This window comes from Neoarius graeffei, chromosome 12 (assembly GCF_027579695.1).
Source record: "Neoarius graeffei isolate fNeoGra1 chromosome 12, fNeoGra1.pri, whole genome shotgun sequence".
Lineage (NCBI taxonomy): Eukaryota > Metazoa > Chordata > Actinopteri > Siluriformes > Ariidae > Neoarius > Neoarius graeffei.
Window position 1 is genome coordinate 51,313,688 of NC_083580.1, and position 25,390 is coordinate 51,339,077.

The 25,390-nt window shown below is 39.6% G+C and overlaps 1 protein-coding gene across 1 annotated transcript in view; it reads left to right on the forward strand.

Moving 5' to 3' along the window:
- Nucleotides 1–25,390, forward strand: part of si:dkey-1d7.3 (transmembrane protein 132D) — a 105,427-nt gene that overhangs the window by 73,562 nt on the left and 6,475 nt on the right. The window contains exons 3-6 of the mRNA XM_060934875.1: nucleotides 4,614–4,760; nucleotides 17,050–17,224; nucleotides 22,219–22,362; nucleotides 24,412–24,620. Coding sequence (XP_060790858.1) covers nucleotides 4,614–4,760; nucleotides 17,050–17,224; nucleotides 22,219–22,362; nucleotides 24,412–24,620 — 675 coding nt within the window. The remainder of the gene's footprint in view (nucleotides 1–4,613; nucleotides 4,761–17,049; nucleotides 17,225–22,218; nucleotides 22,363–24,411; nucleotides 24,621–25,390) is intronic.

Below are 25,390 nucleotides of genomic sequence, written 5' to 3' on the forward strand. Positions count from 1 at the left end.
TTCTCACTTTAAACATTTGATATGTCATCTATTCAGCTCACTTCAGCCCGACACGGCTCGCGTTTCGACTACCAAAAACCAGCACGACTCAGCTCACTTCAGCCCTGCTTAGCCCCTAAAACTCGCACGGTTTTGGAGTGGGGCTGAAGCGAGCCAAAGCGAGCCGAGTGAGGCTGGGGGCGTGAACAGACACTCCCCTGTGCACTGATTGGTGAGGAGGAGTGTCCTCACATGCCCACACACGCCCCGCGAGCGCGCTGGGATCTGTAAACACCGTAAACCCGGAAGGAGAAGAATTACGAATTACGAGAATTTCTGAAGCCTTATGTGCCTCGCCTCATCTATACGCTCTTGCCAGTATCTGTCCGCGTTGTCGGTGACAACAAGCCACAGCACCAAGACCAGCAACACTAACGACTCCATGTCCTCCATGTTTATTGTTTACTCTCCGGGTCGTGAGACTACCGCTTAAAAGCTCACTGATGTCACTGTTTGCGCTGCTTAACGACATCACGTGACGTCCACCCACTTTCGCTAACTCCACCCAATGTGTCCACCCACTTCCAGCCAGCACGGTTCAGCGCGGTTGTAGTCGAAATGCAACTCCAACAGCCCCACTCAGCTCGACTCAGCACGGCACGGCTCAGCCCAACTCAGCCGCGTTTGTAGTGGAAAAGCGGCAAAATAGAACCTCCAACATTTCGAGGGTCATCTGGTTAAGGTCACCAAAAAGGTCAAATTCGTTTTTGTTGTGGCTACTGCCTCATATAGAGGTGCTAGCCACTATGTCATCGTGCTGTAAGAATGTAAGAGTATAACATTCGCGCACTGCGCATGCGGATACACATGTTCCAATTAAAATGGCCAGTGAGTGTATACAATTCGGTTCACCATTTGAATTAAATGGACCAGACTAAAGAAATCGCTTTCAGATGTTTATGCTTATTACAGAGGGAAAGTGGGCGGCACAGTGGTGTAGTGGTTAGCGCTGTCGCCTCACAACAAAAAGGTCCGGGTTCGAGCCCCGTGGCCGGCGAGGGCCTTTCTGTGCAGAGTTTGCATGTTCTCCCCGTGTCCGCGTGGGTTTCCTCCGGGTGCTCCGGTTTCCCCCACAGTCCAAAGACATGCAGGTTAGGTTAACTGGCGACTCTAAATTGACTGTAGGTGTGAATGTGAATGGTTGTTTGTGTCTATGTGTCAGCCCTGTGATGACCTGGCGACTTGTCCAGGGTGTACCCCGCCTTTCGCCCGTAGTCAGCTGGGATAGGCTCCAGCTTGCCTGAGACCCTGTAGAACAGGATAAAGCGGCTAGAGATAATGAGATGAGATGAGACAGAGGGAAAGTGTGTTCCATTGAGCTCTAGTGGTCATGGCAACAGCGTGTGTATGTCAGCCTTGGTTTGGTGGTTTCAGTTTTGAAAACTGTAAGGTAAGAGTAGAATAATAAAAAGTACAATAAAAATACTTGGTATATTTTACTTCTGTGATTTTTAAAATGTTCATTTTTGGATTATGCTTCATTTTTGTGGCTACTGCCTCATAGAGTAAATATATATGCTATATTTACTGTATGGACATGGGATCAGAAAACAATTTTATTTATAAGCAGTAGCCACATGTACCCATAGGGTGCCTATTTTTTTTTTGTTGCTGTTGTTGTTTTGCGATATCTTCCTTCATACTCATCATACAGTGGTGCTTGAAAGTTTGTGAACCCTTTAAAATTTTCTATATTTCTGCATAAATATGACCTAAAACATCATCAGGTTTTCACACAAATCCTAAAAGTAAATAAAGAGAACCCAGTTAAACAAATGAGACAAAAATATTATACTTGGTCATTTATTTATTGAAGAAAATGATCCTATATTACACCTGTGAGTGGCAAAAGTATGTGAACCTTTGCTTTCAGTATCTGGTGTGACCCCCTTGTGCAGCAAGAACTGCAACTAAATGTTTCCGGTAACTGTTGATCAGTCCTGCACACCGGCTTGGAGGAATTTTAGCCCGTTCCTCCGTACAGAACAGCTTCAACTCTGGGATGTTGGTGGGTTTCCTCACATGAACTGCTTGCTTCAGGTCCTTCCACAACATTTCGATTGGATTAAGGTCAATACTTCGACTTGGCCATTCCAAAACATTAACTTTATTCTTCTTTAACCATTCTTTGGTAGAACAACTTGTATGCTTAGGGTCGTTGTCTTGCTGCATGACCCACCTTCTCATGAGATTCAGAACAGATGTCCTGACATTTCATTTAGAATTTCCTGGTATAATTCAGAATTCATTGTTCCATCAATGATGGCAAGCCATCCTGGCCCAGATGCAGCAAAACAGGCCCAAACCATGATACTACCACCACCATGTTTCACAGATGGGATAAGGTTCTTATGCTGGAATGCAGTGTTTTCCTTTCTCCAAAAATAACCTTCTTTAGAGATGGTTTTGTAACCTTTTCCAGCCTGATGAGCATCAACAATGCTTTTTCTGAGGTCCTCAGAAATCTCTTTTTTTCGTGCCATTATACACTTCCACAAACATGTGTTGTGAAGAACAGACATTGATAGATCCCTGTTCTTTAAATAAAACAGGGTGCCCACTCACACCTGATGGTCATCCCACTTATTGAAAACACCTGATTCTAATTTCACTTTCAAATTAACTGCTAATCCTAGAGGTTCACATACTTTTGCCACTCACAGATATGTAAATTTGGATCATTTTCCCCAATAAATAAATAACCAAGTATAATATTTTTGTCTCATTTGTTTAACTGGGTTCTCTTTATCTACTTTTAGGACTTGTGTGAAAATCTGATGATGTTTTAGGTCATATTTATGCAGAAATATAGAAAATTCTAAAGGGTTCACAAACTTTCAAGCACCACTGTAAGTGCTACCGGGCAAAGCTTGTTTTGCCTGGCAACACATTGTTGTTGTTGTTGTTGTTGTTGTTGTTGTGAAAAGTGGTCTGTTATGTAATACAGTATGTTGCTTTCTTTCCTGAAAAACATTTTTCTGTAACATTTAATTTTTTGTTTGCAAAATAATTGTTGGAAATATAAAATGTTTTTGTACTTGAATCTGTAATGAAGAAGTCACAAAATAAAAATAGATATAAGAAAATTTGTACTAAAAGAATAGGATGCATACGACTTTTGCACAGTTCTGTAGGTGCCACAGTGGTGCATCATTTTTCTACTTAATCTCCATTTAGTTCAGTGCAAGTGTTCCAGCACTTAACAAGTATCTGGATTTGTCTATACAGAAATTATTTCAGTTGCCTGTCGAGCCACTAATGTACCATCTGTTGGACATCTTTATCTGCCCAGAAGGTCTTTCTGCATGATGCCTCCTTCAGTGGTCCAAAAGCATGGAAATCACTCAGAGTGTATGGAGCATGTGCTGTTGTGCTGTAACAAGAGACCAGTTACGCAGAAGTCCAGACTGTTTTGACCTGGATTCTGGATGTTGTATAAGGGTGTTGCTGATGACTCATTAATTCTGTTTCTCTTATTGATATCCCACTTTTAAGGTTGCCAAGATTTCAAGATAAGGTTTGAGATTTCACCCTTTCCAGAAAAAAAAAAACAATAATCACACAGACTACTTTTGTGATTAATCACATGCTGTAATCAGGCCAAATTTTCACATGTGGTTTTAGACACAGTTTTCATATGCAAGGCATGCCCTTTTAATTTTTGCTCATTTCTTTTACACATAATTCATGCATTTTCACAGATAATTTTTTTATACATGATTCATTCTTTCTCACCTGTTTTTTACACACAGTTCATTTTCACATGTATTTATTTTACATGATTCATTTTATCTAATTTTTTATGCATAATTCATTTATTTTCACATGTGACTCTCTACGCATGATTCATTTTCACTTGATTATTTACACACAATTCATTTTTCATGTTTTTTACGAGTCATTTTTCATCTGATTTTTAGACATGATTCATTTGTTTTCATATGTGATTTTATTTATTTATTTATTTATTTTCACAATATTTTTTTTACATGATTCTTTTTTTAACCTGTGCTTTTTTATATACAACATTAATTTTCATCAAATTTTTAGATGGGATCTTTGATTCAGTACACATGACTCATTTTTCACTTGATTATTTTTCACTTCTAATTTTTTTACATGATTCATTTATTTTCACATGTGATTCATTACACAGGATTCATTTTTCACTTGATTATTTACAGACCATTTATTTTCACATGTGATTTTTTTTCTTTTTCCAGATAGAGGACTTCTGGTTTTAGTGAGCGCATACTGACATGCGCAATGTCAGGGCATAAGATGTGGAAATACATTTTCACACGTTTTTCATTTGTCTTAAGTAATGTTGTTATTTCTGACACTTCTGTGCTAGCTAGCTCAATTTCCTTAACCTCATTTCCAGCAAAGAGGTTGCCTAGCAACAATGTTCTCATGACTTTAAACACTTAAAACAAAAATTACAAATTCTCAAGTACAACTGGAGACTTTTAATTATTAGTTTGAAAGTAATCATTTCGTGTGTGTGTGTGTGTGTGTGTGTGTGTGTGTGTGTGTGTGTGTGTGTGTGTGTGTGTGTGTGTGTGATGTTACAGAGTCACAGTACACAAAGGTTTGTTGTTCAGCACAGCAAGACCCAGTGATACTCAGCTGTGGGACATCACCTTAGACCCTGGGAAACCAGGCAAGACCCAAATTGTGTTTGTGACCTGCCAGAGGAAGAGCACCATCACTGCAAAAAGGCAAGACTTCAGTTTATTATTGTCTGTTTTCACTGTTCTCATTTATTGCTTTTTCCCCAAAGTGACTTCAAGTCTGTACACACAGCTGCTGATGACTGCTGCTAAAAATTTTAACTCTGACTTTAAGACTTAGTTTGTACATTACAAATTAAACACGATGAGTTTTTTCTTATTTCTCTTTTTATGCTGGTTTTGTTGCTGTTGTTAAAGTTTATGGTTAGTTACTCAGTATAATCTATCGTAGAGCTGCACAAAAAAAAAAAAATCACATTGTGATCTCAAACATACCTGTCAACTTTGAGGTTTGAAAAAAAAGGGATATTTCCCAGATTTTAACTCAAAATAAGGGAAAATTTCGGAAAGTCGAACTTTCCGAAAATTTCAGAAAGTCGGTAATCGAACTGACTTTTCTTCACAAAATTAAATTTGTTCTGCCATTTGGGCAAGTAGCGGCAATACACCTTTTTTGGTTTTGCCTCGCTTCTTTCTTTATTCATGTCTCTAGTCTCGCCGTCTACTGAAACTCGCTTCCTGAGGAAAGAATTACGACCATCTTTTAGTTTTGTGAGAAGTTCTGAGCAGTGACCTTGGTCAGACCATAGATATACATAGAGGACTAGATGCCTCGTCCCCGTTGCCCGTCAACGAAGTCGAACGTCCGCACATGGCGGCCATCTTACCTCAGACAGCTGGGTTACCCATTACATTGTGTTGGTAGCGATATGTACTTTTCAGATGACCGTAACTTCCTCAAATTTCAATCGATATTCAAACGGTTTGTTTTTTTATATAAAAAAAACAAACAGAAGTATGTATTTATGATATTAATGATGAATAATCATTTTATGTTTTAAAAAAATACGCATAGCTTGGCGAAAATATTTCAGTATACTACAGACTGTAAGACAGGATGCATGCTGAAATTCCTATGCTGTGAGAAGCCTAACACTGCATACTTATGGATAACTGCGGCCTTAGGACAAATAACCATACAATTTATTTCCAATTTTTAGTGAAAATATTTTTACATGTGATAGGGCCGTAGGGCAAGCTAAAGTTAAATAAACAGCTTACTCACTTCTGAAACCTCAGAAATACTTCATCCACCTCAAAAACCTAATGCACTCACATCATAGCATAATAACAAATGTAAACTCACATCATCGCATAATAACAAATGTAAACTCACATCATCGCATAATAACAAATGTAAACTCACATCATTGCATAATAACAAATGTAAACTCACATCATAGCATAATAACAAATGCAAACTCACATCATAGCATAATAACAAATGCACTGCCCAAGTAAGTAATAGTATAAAACAGTGACAGCGACTCATGGTAGTTTGTGACAAAAAAAAGCACTTAATTAATCACATGTGGTTATACTTCCAAGGATAAAAAGATATCTTTACATTTACAAAAAGAACATTCGAAGCTGATTATCATGTCAAAGTCAATAGATGTTAGCACAGAAGATTGAAATTTCATTTGACTAGGCTCCAATGTGCAGTTAAAATAAAACTAAACATACTGATAAACATCTACAATTAAAACAGACACACACATCAGCTTGTCATCAAAGTCAGTACTTTGATTTCCTGTAAATCATAATGTGAGTGCTGGGCTCTGCTTGCATAAGTCTTCATACCCCTTGTCTGTGGTAAGATGGCTGCCCTGTGCGGACGTTCTGGAATTCGCGGTGAGGAATCTAGTCTTCTATGTAAATCTATGGGTCAGACTAGCGCTATGGTTCTGACAGTCTTCTTCACAGACATGCAATTAAAATCAATGTGTAATTACTACACTGTAAAAAATGATTTGTTGTTTTAACTTAAAAAAGTTAGTGCAAGGGTTGCCTTAAGGGCTGCCTTAAAATTTTGAGTTCACTGAAATTAATATAGTAAGTTCACAACAATTTAACTTACTATGTGAATTCCAGTGAACTCAAAATTTTAAGGCAGCCCTTGCACTAACTTTTTTAAGTTAAAACAACAAATATTTTTTTTACAGTGTAGACTGCCACCTGCTGTACAGGAGAGGGCGGGGACGTGAATTCATGGCCCGACTTCCTGCTGTAAACTCCTGTCAGAGGCGCGTCATGAATTCTGGACCTACCGACTTTTATATAATGTGAAAATACGGGATATTTTCGGGAAAATAAAAAAACGGGAAGACAGCGGGAAATAAGTCAAAATAAGGGATTTCCCGGGAAAAACGGGAGGGTTGACAGGTATGATCTCAAATCAGTTCTCAGTCCCTGCTTGATTTAAGATTCTTTGAATGTCGATTCTGCAACATTTGCACTACACTGTGAGCAGTGATCACTGGTTGTTGTACCACATGATCTCACACATGCGCCTGAAGTCTATAGAAGAAAAAGGGGAGAATCAATGTGGGAAAGCTGTGAGTGAATTTTAAAATGACCCAAACACCAGCTTAGAGCGAGAGAGAAGAAACTCAGAGGTGGACAAAGTACCCAACTTCATTACAAACTTCATTCAAAGTACAGATCCCACTGGTCAAATCATAGATATACATAGAAGACTAGATGCCTCGTCCCCGTTGCCCGTCAATGAAGTCGAACGTCCGCACATGGCGGCCATCTTACCTCAGACAGCTGGCTTACCCATTACATTGTGTTGGTAGCGATATGTACTTTTCAGATGACCGCAACTTCCTCAAATTTCAATCGATATTCAAACGGTTTGGTTTGTTATATAAAAAAAAACAAACAAACGGAAGTATGTATTTATGATATTAATGATGAATAATCATTTTATGTTTAAAAAAAAAACATGCTGAAATTCCTATGCTGTGAGAAGCCTAACACTGCATACTTATGGATAACTGCGGCCTTGGGACAAATAACCATACAATTTATTTCCAATTTTTAGTGAAAATATTTTTACATGTGATAGGGCCGTAGGGGAAGCTAAAGTTAAATAAACAGCTTACTCACTTACAACCTCACACCCAAATGTAACAATACAGTATGATACTGTTGTCCTAGCCCGGCTGCTCATATCAGGAACTGTATTGGACATTATTTCACTAAGTAAATAACGCTACCGATTATCCTTAAAAAAAATGATGTATTATCTTACTGGTGAAAGGTGATCCTGCGTGCCCTACTTTCCAGACATCGCCGGTTCAAGCGACCGAAAGCCGCGCAGAAGTCTGGCATCTCGTCACAGTCAGTAATTTAATTTCCTCTAGAAATCATAATGTAAGTTGTTTTAAATTAACCAACCCGAAAATGAAAACCATGTGCAAGTGCAACTTCAGTTATTGAAAATATTATCTCATGACCTTCCATGTAAAATTACTTGGTGCTACGAGCTAGCCTAGCATGAAACACAACTTTGACAAAGCTGCAGTAAGTCGTTTTTGAAGAGAAAAGGCACGATTTTAGCATGTTCAAGCACCCAGAATTACAACCACATTAATAATGTTTTAAGAAATCAAACCATTTGTATATACGTCAAAATTTCAGCGAGATAAGAGTATAAACATTTAAGCATCTCAATGGTCTTACCTCAGTGTACCGCAAATTCTGTGGAAAAGCTTGCCTGTGGTAAGATGGCCGCCCTGTGCGGACGTTCTGGAATACGCGGTGAGACATCTAGTCTTCTATGTATATCTATGGGTCAAATGTTACTCCGATACAAGTGAAAGTTGTCCAGTCAAATTTTTACTTAAGTTAAAGTACTGAAGTATTTGCTTTTAAAAATACTTAACTATTAAAAGTACATTTCCTGTCAACACATCGTTGTATTATTGCCACAATGCTTACAAAACCTAATGCTGTTACCAAAGACAGAAATGTGAATTCACAAAATAAACACATGCTGTGCCATCATGGTGGTTTAACGTTAAGCTAGCTAGTTAGTGAAGCTCCACCTGACATGCTAGCAAACTCTTTTCAAACTCAAAATCATATTGGGTAGCTAACGTTACTAGAAAATAAAAATTTCTACATTCTGTTTATTTGGCAAGATTATGCTAAAACGTATTTCTGAAAGGACTTCAGATAAGTTAATGTTATTCATGTTAGCGTAACTCCGTTTTTACATGCTAACAGTGTCCGAGTTAACTAGCTATGTGTAAACATTAGCCGTGGACAAGGCTACGGCAACTTGGTGGGCAAATCCATAGAAAGTCATTTGACTAACCAGACTGCATAGCTATTGCAATTTTAGAGGTAACAATAACAGCACAGACAACTTCGTTGCAAGCTTTCTCTTGGAATAAAACTTTTACATACTTCAATATGCTTCCGCAGGTTGGATGGTGAGTTTTTATAGGCTGTGATTTGGTTCATTTTTGGCAAACATTTAAAATGAAATGAATCATTATTCCTTTCAGAAAACTGAAACATGAGTTCTAGATATGGCCACGGGTGTGTGTGCATTCCCCAGATGAACTGCCTCCTTCCATTCTGCCATCAACTGATCATGTTCAAATAATGCTGCAGAGAAATCATTGAACTTGATTTTATCCAGTCTATGGACATGACGTGACCCGAGTGATTACTGATCGGCTGTCTCAGTGTCACCTACGAAAAAACCAAACATGTTTTAGAGAAGAAAAGAAAAAAGCATCCACTTTCAAAGCTGCTTCATAGTAACGAGTAACGAGGACCTTGATAGAAATGTAGTGGAGTGAAAAGTACGATATTTGTCTTTCAAATGTAGTGAAGTTAAAGTCATAAGTTTAAAAAAAAAAACATACTCAAGTAAAGTACAGATACTCAAAAAGTGTACTTAAGTACAGTACTCAAGTAAATGTACTTCATTACTGTCCACCTCTGAAGAAACTTGTGCTAAAGAAATGTTTCCTATTATATACTGAGTATTAAAATCCAAATCACTAAATAAATGATGACTGACTTAAACTGGCTCTAATTTGTTATGTTCATTATGCATGTTTGTGCCAACAACTAAGTTGTGTATAAGATTCATTGGATTATTTGGACTCTTGATTACAGCATGCAATTAACAGCATTACAGAACTACGAATATTGAATACTGATAAATGAAAGCATCACAGCATCTATTTCTCTTGACTCTTTAGAAATGTCAGTCAGATCCCCACGTTCACTGAAATGAGTCGTCTCTTTGAGTCAGCTAGTTTATGTGCTAATTGGCATGAAAGATGAAGAATCGTTCAGGAAATTAAACAAACTCAGTTTAATTTAGATAGCTAATGAAATTAAGTTCCAATGATTGTGAAATTGGCAGTTCATTATTAAAAATAGTTTTTCATCATCAGGACTCATAGAGAGAGGATGTTTTTCAGTGTTAGTAATAAAGTGCTCTGTGGTGACATGTCCACATGAGTCCACATGACATGTTTGCTGAAAATTTGTGAGAGAAATCTGCAGAGTGAATCGAGCCAGAAATTCATTTTAGTAGTGAAACGTGTCTGATTCTACACTCTAATGATAACTAACTCTGTATCGGTGGATGATTTCCATAAGTGACTCTGTAGACAGAATAAAGGACTTGAATTTGTAGCTTCAGGGAACAAGTGGAGTAAGAGCACACCTTGATTTTAAGAACACTGCTGCCATAAGAGTCTTCTTCTCCAGTTGTGTGAACTGAGTAATAGACTGTAAAATGGAGTTGTATAATAATAATAATAATAATAATAGGGCGGCACGGTGGTGTAGTGTTTAGCACTGTCACCTCACAGCACGAAGGTTCTGGGTTCAAGCCCAGTGGCTGATGGGGGCCTTTCTGTGTGGAGTTTGTTCTCCCCGTGTCTGCGTGGGTTTCCTCTGGGTGCTCCAGTGTCCCCCCACAGTCCAAAGACATGCAGGTTAGGTTAATTGGTGGCTCTAAATTGACCGTAGGTGTGAATGTGAGTGTGAACAGTTATTTGTCTCTTTGTGTCAGCCCTCCGATGACCTGGCGACTTGTCCAGGATGTAGCCCACCTCTCGCCCATAGTCAGCTGGGATAGGCTCCCGCTTGCCTGTGACCCTGCATAGGATAAGTGGTTATGGATAAGGGATGGATGGATGGATGGATAATAAGAATAAAAGAAAACGGCACCATATTTCTGTGTGTGGAAGCTTGTTAATGCATGTTATTGCTGCTGGAGAAACCTGTTCTTCTTCATGACACCTCAGAGTGTGAGTTTTACATGAAGACTAAGTGCTGGGGTAAATAAGTTACATTCTTTAAAACTATATCAAGAAAGCTTTATATTCAGTGTCATAAATAACATATTAATAATTAAATATTTATAATCCAGTCTCCTTGGTCTGTTATCTCTTCAAGAAATATCTCCAAAAAACATGTTAATCATCATATTAGTAATGTGAAATCATGTTTTCATTCATCGTGAAGCTAAATGTCTTTATTTTGGTTGATATGAGCATCATAGCTGAGGACAAAGACTGAGGAATAAAGCATGACAGAGTTACTGTTACCAATTTTTTTTTTAATGAGTTGCAAAACTTTTGGCATCCCCACAGTAATAACCTGTCCACAGAAAAGCACAACAGCCCTGAGTTTAGAGAGGCTCTTGGACCCTCTTCAATACAAAACATTTGAATACTGGATATTGATCACATCATTACACACCTCGTTCAGTCTTTGGCACCAGTTACCCATCAGTTCCTGCACCATATCCTCCCCCCATCCCCCCACCTCGCAGGATGACCCACTTCTCCCTAATCATCCCGAATACATCTGTGCATTTACCCGGCACATTTAGCAAGAGATTAGAGCCAAGATCTCATGTCTTAACCCTGATACTAACCACCAAACAGGAAGGCTGAGATGATTCCTCATAATACATGGCAGAAAGTGATGGGATGAAAGGAAGGGTGAAAAGTACACCATAATACATCACTGAAAAGCAGTATACTTCTTTTTATCAATTATCTGATATGTAGATTGCAGACCTGGACATGCTGATATATTGAGTTAAATAACATCACAATAAACTTATATCACACATATTGTTAGTCGCTAGTTGTAGGGTGGCACGGTGGTGCAGAGGTTAGCACTGTCGCCTCACAGCAAGAAGGTTCTGGGTTCGAGCCCAGTGACCGACGGGGTCCTTTCTATGTGGAGTTTGCATGTTGTCTGCGTGGGTTTCCCCCACAGTTCAAAGACATGCTTTTAGGTTAACATGGGGCAGCCACAGCCTGAAGGTTGGCACCTAACCCCCAACTGCTCCCTGGGCGCTGTAGCATAGTTTCCCAGTGCTCTGGGTATATGTGTGCTCATTGCTCACTTGTGTGTGCATGTGTGTTAAGTGCAGAGGAGACATTTCACTGTGCTTAAGTCTGTGCTTGAATGTACATATGATAAATAAAGGCTTCTTGCTTGTTCCATCCATCCATTATCTGTAACCGCTTATACTGTGTAGGGTTATGGAGCCTATCCCAGCTGACTATGGGCGAGAGGCAGGGTATACCCTGGACAAGTCGCCAGGTCATCGCAGGGCTGACACATAGAGACAAACAACCACTCACACCTCCTGTCAATTTAGAGCCACCAAGTAGCCTAACCTGCATGTCTTTGGATTGTGGGGGAAATCAGAGCACCTGGAGGAAACCCACGCAGACATGGGGAGAACATGCAAATTCCACACAGAAAGGCCCCCATCAGCCACTGGGCTTGAACCCAGAACTTTCTTGCTGTGAGGCGACAGTGCTAACCACTAGGGCTGGGTATCACCAGATACCTCACGATACGATACTATGGCGATATTTTGCCCACGATAACGATATTATCACGGTACAGCGATTCTGCGATAATCGATATATTGCAAGAAATTTCAACCACATCACAATATCTGTGTCACTGAAGAAAATCAGAATTTATTGACCACTGTAAAATTACATTTCACATACATAACTACACACTCGGGCGGCACGGTGGTGTAGTGGTTAGCGCTATCGCCTCACAGCAAGAAGGTCCTGGGTTCGAGCCCCAGGTCCGGCGAGGGCCTTTCTGTGTGGAGTTTGCATGTTCTCCCCGTGTCCGCGTGGGTTTCCTCCGGGTGCTCCGGTTTCCCCCACAGTCCAAAGACATGCAGGTTAGGTTAACTGGTGGCTCTAAATTGACCGTAGGTGTGAATGTGAGTGTGAATGGTTGTCTGTGTCTATGTGTCAGCCCTGTGATGACCTGGCGACTTGTCCAGGGTGTACCCCGCCTTTCGCCCGTAGTCAGCTGGGATAGGCTCCAGCTTGCCTGCAACCCTGTAGAAGGATAAAGCGGCTAGAGATAATGAGATGAGATGAGAACTACACACTCTTGCCAGACATATATTTGTCTCTATTCTACTGCTGGCAAAACCAAGAGTTGCTTCACTACAACATACAGAAAATTCCCATTTCTGTGCTAGGATTCTCAACTTTTCTGTAAGCATGGACACATCAGTGCTGCTTAACAAGCAGAATCAAATTGTTTTATGAAAACTTAAAACTTGCACTGCAGACTGCACATACATTTCAGTGCTAACACTAATATCAATTTGTTCTTTGTAAACTTGAGAACATATACCTGAGAACATTTAACTTGTGCTTATTTTGCAGGAACAACACACTGTCTGAAACACATTGAAAAGTGCAGTGGGCATCTTAATTGGAGCATCTTAATCAGGGATGCAAACAGCGCGCCTTTTGGCGGATGGCGCCTTTTTCACGGCTGAATCGCGCAGATCCGAATTTTTTTTTTAGGGGGGGCGTTGGAGTGTCTGATTATAATTTCAAAGTAAATTCTGTATTAAAATTACTAAATAAGCAAATCCGTTACAGTCCATGAAACAGGAAGTGTAAGGATGAGGAAAAAACAGTTTAAATCGGGAAGCTGCGCACATTTGTGCAGCCTGAGCGGCAGGACTGCGCAAATGTGCGCAACTTCCCGATTTAAACTGTTTTTCCCTCATCCTTACACTTCCTGTTTCATGGACTGTAACGGATTTGCTTATTTAGTAATTTTAATACAGAATTTACTTTGAAATTATAATCAGACACTCCAACGCCCCCCCCCCCCCCCCAAAAAAAAAAAATTCAGATCTGCGCGATTCAGCCGTGAAAAAGGCGCCATCCGCCAAAAGGCGCGCTGTTTGCATCACTGCTTAATTTAATTGGAGCGAAACAGGTTTTGCAAAGTGCATTCTCTTTGTCCGGCTCACTGTGTTTTTTTTTTTTTCTCCTTTCCTTTGGAATCCAAAGTGCCTCCAAACATCTGCCTTAAAGTTCGGCGGCGTCTCTAGGTTAATGTTAACAGCCATGCTTGCCTGTTTTTTTTTTTTTTCCTCACTGCAACCGCCGGGGAAAAAAGAGAAGACGAAGAGTGCCTTGCAGTGAGGTAGCGGCACAGCGACACCTCGCGGAGCGGAGGTGCGGAAGTCGTACTGGATTTACAACCCGTCTGAAACATGATTTTATTTGAAAAAATATCGATATTCAAATTTTGAGTATCGATATTGAATCGGAAGACAAAGTATCGCGATATATCGCCGTATCGATATTTTTGCACACCCCTACTAACCACTACACCACCATGCTGCCCTTCTTGCTTGTTTTAAACTATTAATGTTTAAACTGAACATGAGAAGATATTTGTACAGATTAAAATAAGTGATATCATTTAAGTGACATAATTTAAACTGAACTATATAATAAGATCAGACGAGAACAGGCATCACAAGTTTAGCACTGCCAGTTGGCCTAGTGGTGAGTATGTCTGCCTCTCGACCAGGAGATCGTGAGTTTTACTCGCGGTCGGGTCATACGAAAGATCATCATAAAACTGGTACCTAGTACCATCTGGTGAGGTATGCCACAATACAGATGTGAGTAGGGAGTCAAACTCTCGTAATTACTAGAGGACTGGCCCCCTACTATAACCCCAGTGATGTGAGAGGCTGAAGGCTAATGAAAAGGAGATTGGCACCAACCGATATGCCTTGTGGCATGGGAAGGACTTGACTTTTCTATAATAAGATGCAGCTAAAGCATTTTGTTGGACTGCACAAATATAACTAACAAAATTGCAAATTGTCAGGACATCACAAAGCAGGTAGTGTGTGTGTGTGTGTTAACTGTTCATTCAGTACTCTAGTTTTTTTAATATTATATTAAAATATTATTTTCATATATTATTTATTTGCATTTTTATTGTTTGGCTATTTGGAGATAACACTACTGCTTTACATTTTAATCTCTTCAAGTATTGTGATGTATTATTCTTACAACCCCGATTCCAAAAAAGTTGGGACAAAGTACAAATTGTAAATAAAAACGGAATGCAATGATGTGGAAGTTTCAAAATTCCATATTTTATTCAGAATAGAACATAGATGACATATCAAATGTTTAAACTGAGAAAATGTATCATTTAAAGAGAAAAATTAGGTGATTTTAAATTTCATGACAACAACACATCCCAAAAAAGTTGGGACAAGGCCATGTTTACCACTGTGAGACATCCCCTTTTTTCTTTACAACAGTCTGTAAATGTCTGGGGACTGAGGAGACAAGTTGCTCAAGTTTAGGGATAGGAATGTTAACCCATTCTTGTCTAATGTAGGATTCTAGTTGCTCAACTGTCTTAGGTCTTTTTTGTCGTATCTTCCGTTTTATGATGTGCCAAATGTTTTCTATGGGTGAAAGATCTGGACTGCAGGCTGGCCAGTTCAGTACCCGGGCCCTTCTTCTACGCAGCCATGATGCTGTAATTGATGCAGTATGTGGTTTGGCATTGCCATGTTAGAAAATGCAAGGTCTTCCCTGAAAGAGACGTCATCTGGATGGGAGCATATGTTGCTCTAGAACCTGGATATACCTTTCAGCATTGATGGTGTCTTTCCAGATTTGTAAGCTGCCCATGCCACACGCACTAATGCAACCCCATACCATCAGAGATGCAGGCTTCTGAACTGAGCGCTGATAACAACTTGGGTCATCCTTCTCCTCTTTAGTCCGAATGACATGGCGTCCCTGATTTCCATAAAAAACTTCAAATTTTGATTCGTCTGACCACAGAACAGTTTTCCACTTTGCCACAGTCCATTTTAAATGAGCCTTGGCCCAGAGAAGACGTCTGCGCTTCTGGATCATGTTTAGATACGGCTTCTTCTTTGAACTATAGAGTTTTAGCTGGCAACGGCAGATGGCACGGTGAATTGTGTTCACAGATAATGTTCTCTGGAAATATTCCTGAGCCCATTTTGTGATTTCCAATATAGAAGCATGCCTGTATGTGATGCAGTGCCGTCTAAGGGCCCGAAGATCACGGGTACCCAGTATGGTTTTCCGGCCTTGACCCTTACGCACAGAGATTCTTCCAGATTCTCTGAATCTTTTGATGATATTATGCACTGTAGATGATGATATGTTCAAACTCTTTGCAATTTTACACTGTCGAACTTGCTCCACTATTTGTCGGCACAGAATTAGGGGGATTGGTGATCCTCTTCCCATCTTTACTTCTGAGAGCCGCTGCCACTCCAAGATGCTCTTTTTATACCCAGTCATGTTAATGACCTATTGCCAATTGACCTAATGAGTTGCAATTTGGTCCTCTAGCTGTTCCTTTTTTGTACCTTTAACTTTTCCAGCCTCTTATTGCCCCTGTCCCAACTTTTTTGAGATGTGTTGCTGTCATGAAATTTCAAATGAGCCAATATTTGGCATGAAATTTCAAAATGTCTCACTTTCGACATTTGATATGTTGTCTATGTTCTATTGTGAATACAATATCAGTTTTTGAGATTTGTAAATTATTGCATTCCATTTTTATTTACAATTTGTACTTTGTCCCAACTTTTCTGGAATTGGGGTTGTACTTGTAATCCAGTCCTTGATATATACTATGTTGCCTAAAGTATGTGCACTCCTGACCAATCACACTCAAACTTTTTACCTATACGTATATTATATATTATATATTACATACTCGTAATAATATAGAGACACTAATATACAAATCAATACTACCTTTGTCGTATTATACTTTTTGCCTTTTATAATGAAATGTAACAGAAGTAATAACAGATAAACTGTAAACAGAGATGGTGAATGTGGTGCATGGATATCAGGGTTCATTATTACATTGTTGTTATCTGCTGTTTGTCCTGATTTATGTGTTTGTTTTTTTTTATTTGTGTTATGCCTCTGTATTGACTCACTCTCATTATCTTTCTCTATATACTGATACTAAATTGTTTGGTTTGTTTGACTGACAGTGCATGTGTGTTCTTTGAATCGAGGCCACATTGATGATGATGATGATGATTATGGCATTTGGCTCTCAGGGGTCTGCTGGAGGTCTTGCAGCTGGACTTTGTCGCATGTGAGCAGGGTGACCCGGCACATATCCAGACAATCACGTGGCGTCTGGAATGGCCTGGAAATCCGATTCGGGAGGAAGGAACGATGAGGATTTACATGCTGCAGAAAGACTATGTGGGCATTGCACCACTCATTATGGTGAGCGCTCAGTGTGTGTGTGTGTGTGTGTGCGCGTGTGTGAAAGAAATGGGGGGATGTGCATGTATATTAGTTTTGTCCTATAAACTTCATCTGTATGTCTCACTGCACTGCAATATGCGTAAAGTGGAAATTTGTACTTGCAATGTAACTGCAATAAAGCACATAGATGTTTTTTTTTCATATTGAACCTTGAAAAAATGCCTTGAGCTATAAAAGTACAATAACCCACGTCAATGATTCATAGCTCTCAGTGAATGCATTTGTCTTTGTGTGTGTGTGTGTGTTTATATCTTGAAGACTAAATTTACCCACAAGAGTTGGAATCTTTGACAATATTGACCTTGCAGAGGCATTTGGGTGTTCTCCATGAGAATTATTTATTTATTTATTTACTAACTTATTTTTGCGTAACACATTATATATATATATTGCTGAAGACCTGTGATCATGCAGCTCAGCTCTGTTTTTCTCAGGAAACAGCATGTAGTCTTTAAATTACATTGAGCATCTGGCATGTGGCGTATTGAGATAGCTGATGGACATCTGGCAGGTCAAGGAGTTCAAAGTTGATTTGAACCTAATTGGCACAAGCAAGAGCAACCATTCAATATTTCTAGTGGTTAATAATGGGTTTTAATGTGTTTCTGGTGGTCTGTAATGGTAGCTTAATGTGTTGTTCCTAATGTTTCCTAATGGGATTAAATATGTTTCTGGTCTATAATTGTACTTTAATGGATCATTGTTGTGGTCTTAGGCCCTGTCCACACAGCAACAGATTCAGGTGACTCCGATACAATTGCTTATCGTTTAGGCCTGGCGTCCACACGGCACTGGCGTTTTGGGTTCCCAAAACGCAATCTTTTTGAGAACGGGTTCCAGAGTGGAAAGATCTGGCAACGTTGCCGTTGTGAAGTCGTCTGGATGAGTAGAACGGATTTGTTTACGATGACGTCACAACCACATGACTGTGAGTGCTTCACGCCGGGTAGAAGTGTAATGAACTCGATGCGAGTTGTCAACAAATCCTATAACTTGGTTCATGAAACGCGCTTACAAAATATTTTCACTGTGAATATTTATTGTGTAATGGTGCAAAGTGAGAGAGAGAGAGTTAGGGCAGAGTCAATCCCGCCAGCAAAAATAGGGAAAAAAAGGAGCGATCTCACCTCTTCAGATGTGGGTTTAAGTCCTACAATACATTCCTCAAAAAGGGCGTAGAAGAGCAAATTAATCCATCAACGTGTAGCATTCAATTTATTCCGGACCATTAAAGACGCCACCTTCCGCGTAGAATCATCCGTCATCCTCGCCGCCATATTGGATAGGTCAAAGCGGAGAATAAAGATTCATGTGCTGCGTTTAACTGTACCAACAGGTTTACCGTCCAAACGAGATCACATGGGATTACCTGTCACAGGTGAGAAACAACAAATTAATCCATCAACGTGTAGCATTCAATTTATTCTGGACCATTAAAGACGCCACCTTCCGCGTAGAATCATCCGTCATCCTCACCGCTATATTGGATAGGTCAAAGCGGAGAATAAAGATTAGCTGCATTTAACTGTACCAACAGGTTTGCTGTCCAAACGAGATCACATGGGATTACCTTTCACAGGTGAGACTGGAAAAATACTTTTCATTGTATTTGGTCATTATAATGTAATTTTACGAACAGATTTTCCTGACTTTGTGGCTAATATGAAGTCTCGCGCATAATAGTTTATGCGCATGCGTCCTTACTTCTTCTATTGTTCTGGTGTCTCCGAAGGGACCGTCTTACAGCGCCCCTAGAGGTGTAGCATGTGTATTGCATCATTTTCAGCAAGCGTTGTGTTGCCATATGGACCTGATATTTTACTGATCGTTGCCCATTTGGACGCGATATATTTTTAAATAACATCTCGTTGCTGTTGTCATGTGGATGTAGCCTTAATTGTTCCTGATGGTCTCAGGCTACATCCACACAACAACGGCAACGAGATGTTATTTAAAAATATATCGCGTCCAAATGGGCAACGATCAGTAAAATATCAGGTCCATATGGCAACGCAACGCTTGCTGAAAACGATGCAATACACATGCCACACCTCTAGGGGCGCTGTAAGACGGTCCCTTCGGAGACACCAGAACAATAGAAGAAGTAAGGACGCATGCGCATAAACTATTATGCGCAAGACTTCATATTAGCCACAAAATCAGGAAAATCTGTTCGTAAAATTACATTATAATGACCAAATACAATGAAAAGTATTTTTCCAGTCTCACCTGTGAAAGGTAATCCCATGTGATCTCATTTGGACAGCAAACCTGTTGGTACAGTTAAACGCAGCTAATCTTTATTCTCCGCTTTGACCTATCCAATATGGCGGCGAGGATGACGTATGATTCTACGCGGAAGGCGGCGTCTTTAATGGTCCGGAATAAATTGAATACTACACGTTGATGGATTAATTTGTTGTTTCTTACCTGTGAAAGGTAATCCCATGTGATCTCGTTTGGACGGTAAACCTGTTGGTACAGTTAAAGGCAGCGCATGAATCTTTATTCTCCGCTTTGACCTATCCAATATGGCGGAGAGGATGACGTATGATTCTACGCGGAAGGCGGCGTCTTTAATGGTCCGGAATAAATTGAATGCTACACGTTGATGGATTAATTTGCTCCTCTACGCCCTTTTTGAGGAATGTATTGTAGGACTAAAACCAACATCTGAAGAGGTGAGATCGCTCCTTTTTTCCCTATTTTTGCTGGCGGGATTGACTCTGCCCTAAGGGCAGAGTCTCTCTCTCACTTTGCACCATTACACAATAAATATTCACAGTGAAAATATTTTGTAAGCGCGTTTCATGAACCAAGTTATAGGATTTGTTGACAACTCGCATCGCATCGCAATGAGAAGATCATTGGCACTACTGGTGTTAAGAATCAGACCATTTCATAAATGAATATTTTGCTGTAGAGCTGCAGTGTTTGTACAATTGCATGTTTTTGCTTCACTATTACTATCACTATTCTGCTTCTTGCATTACTACTGTGAACTAACACTGAACATAATAATAATAATAATAATAATAATATCCAAGCTCGTGTTTCACTCTCACTAGTGCTCTGTAAGGCTTTTTCCTGGTGATATCCTGGTGATATTCGTTACACTTCTACCCGGCGTGAAGCACTCACAGTCATGTGGTTGTGACGTCATAGTAAACAAATCCGTTCTACTCATCCAGACGACTTCACAATGGCAACGTTGCCAGATCTTTCCACTCTGGAACCCGTTCTCAAAAAGATTGTGTTTTGGGCACCCAAAACGCCGGTGCCGTGTGGACGCCAGGCCTAAACGATAAGCAATTGTATCGGAGTCACCTGAATCTGTTGCCGTGTGGACAGGGCCTCAATCTACCTATTAAAGGGGAAATATTATGAAAAAATTCACTGTTCCATTGCTTGTACAATGAAATCTGGAGTGGCTGCCAACTCACAAACTCAGAAAAATAAGACAACCCACTATATGGCCAAAAGTATGTGGACCCCTGAGTATAGACTATCCCATTCCAAAACTATCCATCCATCCATCCATCCATTATCTGTAGCTGCTTATCCTGTACAGGGTCGCAGGCAAGCTGGAGCCTATCCCAGCTGACTATGAGCGAGAGGCGGGGTACACCCTGGACAAGTTGCCAGGTCATTGCAGGGCCCATTCCAAAACCATGCGCATTAATTTTGGGTTGGTCCCCATCATCATCATCATCATTTCCCTTTTGGCATGTGGTCGGCCTTGGGGCACATCTGCTCTGAAAACTGCTGCTCAAGCAGATGCCTAAATTCTGTTTTCTTCATCATTGCTTTTCTAGCCTGCTGCCAATCCACCCCCAATAACTCCAAACTCAATAATCCCTTTTGCTCCTGTAATAAGTCTTCCCAGATGAGTGGAGTTTTCCACTAGATTTTGAAGCATGGCTGTGGGGTCATGGCATTCTAGACAGTTGTGTACTTAGAACTTTGTGGCAACAGTTCGGAGAAGACCCAGGTGTTGTGGTCAGGTTTCCACTTTTTATGATTAATAGATAATTTTGCTCATGTAATGAAATAAAATGACTTGACCATGCAATGAAATAATTAAATTTCATAAGATTATGTGAAGTTTATTAAATAGGCTCCTCATGAAAAACAGGATAAATAGGAAGCTTTGACCAAATATGGAAAGTGGGACATAAGGAACAGGCGCAACCCACTGACAAAAATTGTGAAAAGGAACCTGCAACAGTGTAAAGAAAGTGATGAAGAAAAAGGGACCGATCAAACAAGTATTTGTGGATACACTGTATAAAAGGTCAGTGGCACAAATCCAGCAACTTTTTTCACATATGAACGGAAGTCCAGCCCAGAGTTCAGGGACAGACAGTTGGTTAAAGGTGGCAAGACAAGACCATGACATCCCTTTAAATATGCTCATGGTTTCAGGGTCCTCATTCATTGTAATTTATTTGTGTAGCATTTTTAACAATGTACATTATCACAAAGCAGCTTTGCAGGAATCTGGTGACACAAAAATAATTAATATTGCTGCTGAAGCAATCTGCATGTGTAGAAATTTGTGCCCATAATAATAATAATAATAATAATATCCTACCTCCAAAATTGTATGTTTTGTTAGACTGTAGAAGAACAACTAAATTGAAATTAGTTTATGCTGAACTAAAAAATGCCCTTCCTCTGGCCAAGCAGGGGCTTCCTTTGGTCATGTACAGGCTTCCTTTGACCAAGCAGAGACTTTTCCGATCAGTTAGGGGCTTCTTCTGTCTCAGTAAGGGCTTCCTTTAATTTCCTTTAGACTTTTTGTTGTTAAACAATATGAAGAACAATTTTAGCCTTTACCCACATGCTTATATAAAACATTATCCACTCCTCTACCCAAACTGGGGCTTCAAACTGTTAATCTGTCATTAATAAGCATTACTTTATTTGGTGTTGTGTTTATTTCTGCCCAGAACTCGGACCTTCTCAACACCGCAGTACTGAATGGTAAGATGGTGTCCATGCCGGTGAAGGTGGTGGGAGTGGAGGTAGATGGCTCTGTCAGTGATATTACCAACTTGACTCACTGCTCATCTGCAGATGAAGACACTCTTAAGGTCCTATATCACTGCTGCCCATGGCAATTACACTCTGCACCATGTGCCACTTGTTACTGGCCTAACACTCGCACTCAGTGACATCTCCATTACACCTGGCAGCTCTGAGAACACAGACAGCAGGATAAGTGACAAGACCTGCTGCTGCCTGGCTGCTTTTTACAGATTAGAGACCTGAAAAACTCATGCCAGTCCTTTTTTTTGGGGGGGTGGGGGGGGGTGGGGGGAGACTGACACAGTATGTGTAGCTGGGCTTTTTCACACCTAGAATACATACTCACTGTCTTTTGTGCATTTATTATCAAGAGCTGAGTCCTTTATCCAGTTATTATTGGATCATTCTCCTGAGCCGCTCTTTAGCTGTGGGTTTAAAATGATCTACAGGGTCAGGGCTAAAGATAAATCTGTTCTACACTCATGCAGTTCATTTCAGCTCCATCTGAGGAACAGACAAAAAAAAACCCAGCAACCAAAGAGTCAGTGATAGAGGTCAACTGGCTATGGATGATAACTCAACTGTACTATTAAAATACATACACACTGCACAATGGTCATAATAGGGAGCGACTGATGATTTTTTAATGACTATTTTGACTGGAGAGAGATATAATGCACTGGCTTGTTTGAGAATTTGACACTCCCTGCAGCATGGCGCTGAGACCATGCACTAACTGCACTCATACATTTCCTAAATGAGACACTGCAGCCATATGGAGCTATTCTCACTCTATTACAGCACCTTTCACTGATACATTAGCATAAAACTGTTGCAATCTTTATTGGCTGTGATGAGTTTTAGGCTATGTTCTTGTCTGTGCCTTTAATAGTGTGATTTCAGAAGATTACCCTAATTTACCTGCTGCTTAATAGCATCATAGTCACCATCATGAAGTAAATTTCATTGTCTAAATATCATTTTTTAAAAATCCCTTTTTATTCCTACCGAAGACATATTCAGAGAAAAAAAAAATGTAGTTGATCAGGTGAGACATGTTTGCTTTCTGAAGTTTAGCTTTACGTTGAAGCTACTATTATAATGATATAGTACCTTACTCAAACGCTTATATATTTTCCTCAAACATTTGTAAATTAAACAACAGGAAGACTGCATCAATATACTTCAAAATGAAATTAATGATTAATTTTTATTAATAATAATTAACAATAAATAATATACAGTTCAAGCCAAAATTTTATATACACCTGGGCTAAAGACATTCAAACTCAAATTGTCTCAACAATTTTAATGTTACCATGTCCTGTGTTAAGTCACTTAGGGTATCTACATTATTTCCATAAGAGATCATTTTAAAATAATAGTTAAGAGACATATTTGTTTCAGATTTTATTATACTATATTAGATTTTCAATGGCTCAAATGTTTACATACACTGTTATTATTTGTTGCTATTGACTTTTAATTGCTTGAACTTGAATCAAACATTTGGGACAAGCTTCTCATTATATTTTACTGGATTTTTTTCCTCATTCCTCCTGACAGAAATTGGTGTAACTCAGTCAGGTTTGTAGACCTCATTGCTTAATAAATAAATAAAAAATTAAAAAAAACTTTTTTCAGCTCAATCCACACATGTTCTTTGGGATTCAGGTCAGGGCTTTGTGATGGCTATTCCAGTGCTTTCACTCTGTTGTCTTGAGGTTTTGCCTTAGTATTTCTAAATAATCCTCCTTTCTTGTGATATCATCTCTTTTCTGAAGTGCACCAGTCCCTTTTCAAGCAAAATACACCCACAATATGATGCTTCTATCCCCATACTTCACAGTTGGGTTGGTGTTCTTTGGATTAAAAGCCTCACTCCTTTACCCTCATACATAGCACTGATCATTATCACCAAACAGTTAAATTTTTGTTTCATCTGACTAGGGAAAATGCAAAAGCCATTGTAAAAACTATTGTGTATATAAATAAATAAATAAATAAATAAATAAATATCTCCCAATCATGCTAATTATTATTTTTGTTCTTTCTGCAATTTTCACGCACACACACACACACACACACACACACACACACACACACACACACAGGTGTCTGAGAGCTGTGACTATGTGTATGTGAATGGGAAGGAGACAAGAGGGAGGGTGAGGATGATGCTGAACTTCACTTACAGCTACCTGAGCACCCAGCTGGAGGTGAGCGTGTGGATGCCCCGCTTACCACTACAGATCAACATGGCTGACCCCAAGCTCAGCCAGATCAAGGGATGGAGGGTCCCCACCGCCAGGGGCAACCGTAGGTTAGACAACACACAGACCAAATTTTTCCCAATATTGAGGCACACACTCAGACTGACCATCTCATTAAATAACTACAAACATCCCATGTCTGCTGCAGAGCATCACTCTCTCTCTCAGGTCACTTCCTCTATAAGTCTTTTATCTATAGGCTTAACAGCATTACCCTCAAGTGTGTTTTCAGTTTTCTTTAATAAAGCTCTCATTGAGTTATAACAAGTGAGTTAATAAATTCCACCAAGATTTCACTTTCCTGCAGTTCTATTTAATTTAAACACTATTCTGTACCACTTTGTTTCGTCTGTGGCTAGAATCATTAGCCACATACAGACAATAGTTATATAGATAATAGTCATTAAAGAATAATAACACACACACACACACACACACACACACACACACACACACACACACGCACCAAAAAAAACCCTCCAGGGGCTAAAAAGCTTTTGATTGGCAGGGTGTATTTAAGTTCTTAATTCAATTAATGCAAATGCAATTAATTTGCTGTCATGCCAAAGTATGAAAAGACACAGAGATATTTTCTTTTCAAAACTATGACCAAGTGTTAGTTTAAAAAAAAAAAAGTTTTGAGATATTCTTTTTGAATGCTTTTTATCTCTTGTTTTTTTTCGCTTAATTATTATTAAGACACAATGTCATAAGACTTGCTGTCATAATTATCCTTTACAAACTGAGACAGGGCAGCACGGTGGTGTAGTGGTTAGCTCTGTCGCCTCACAGCAAGAAGGTTCTGGGTTTGAGCCCAGCG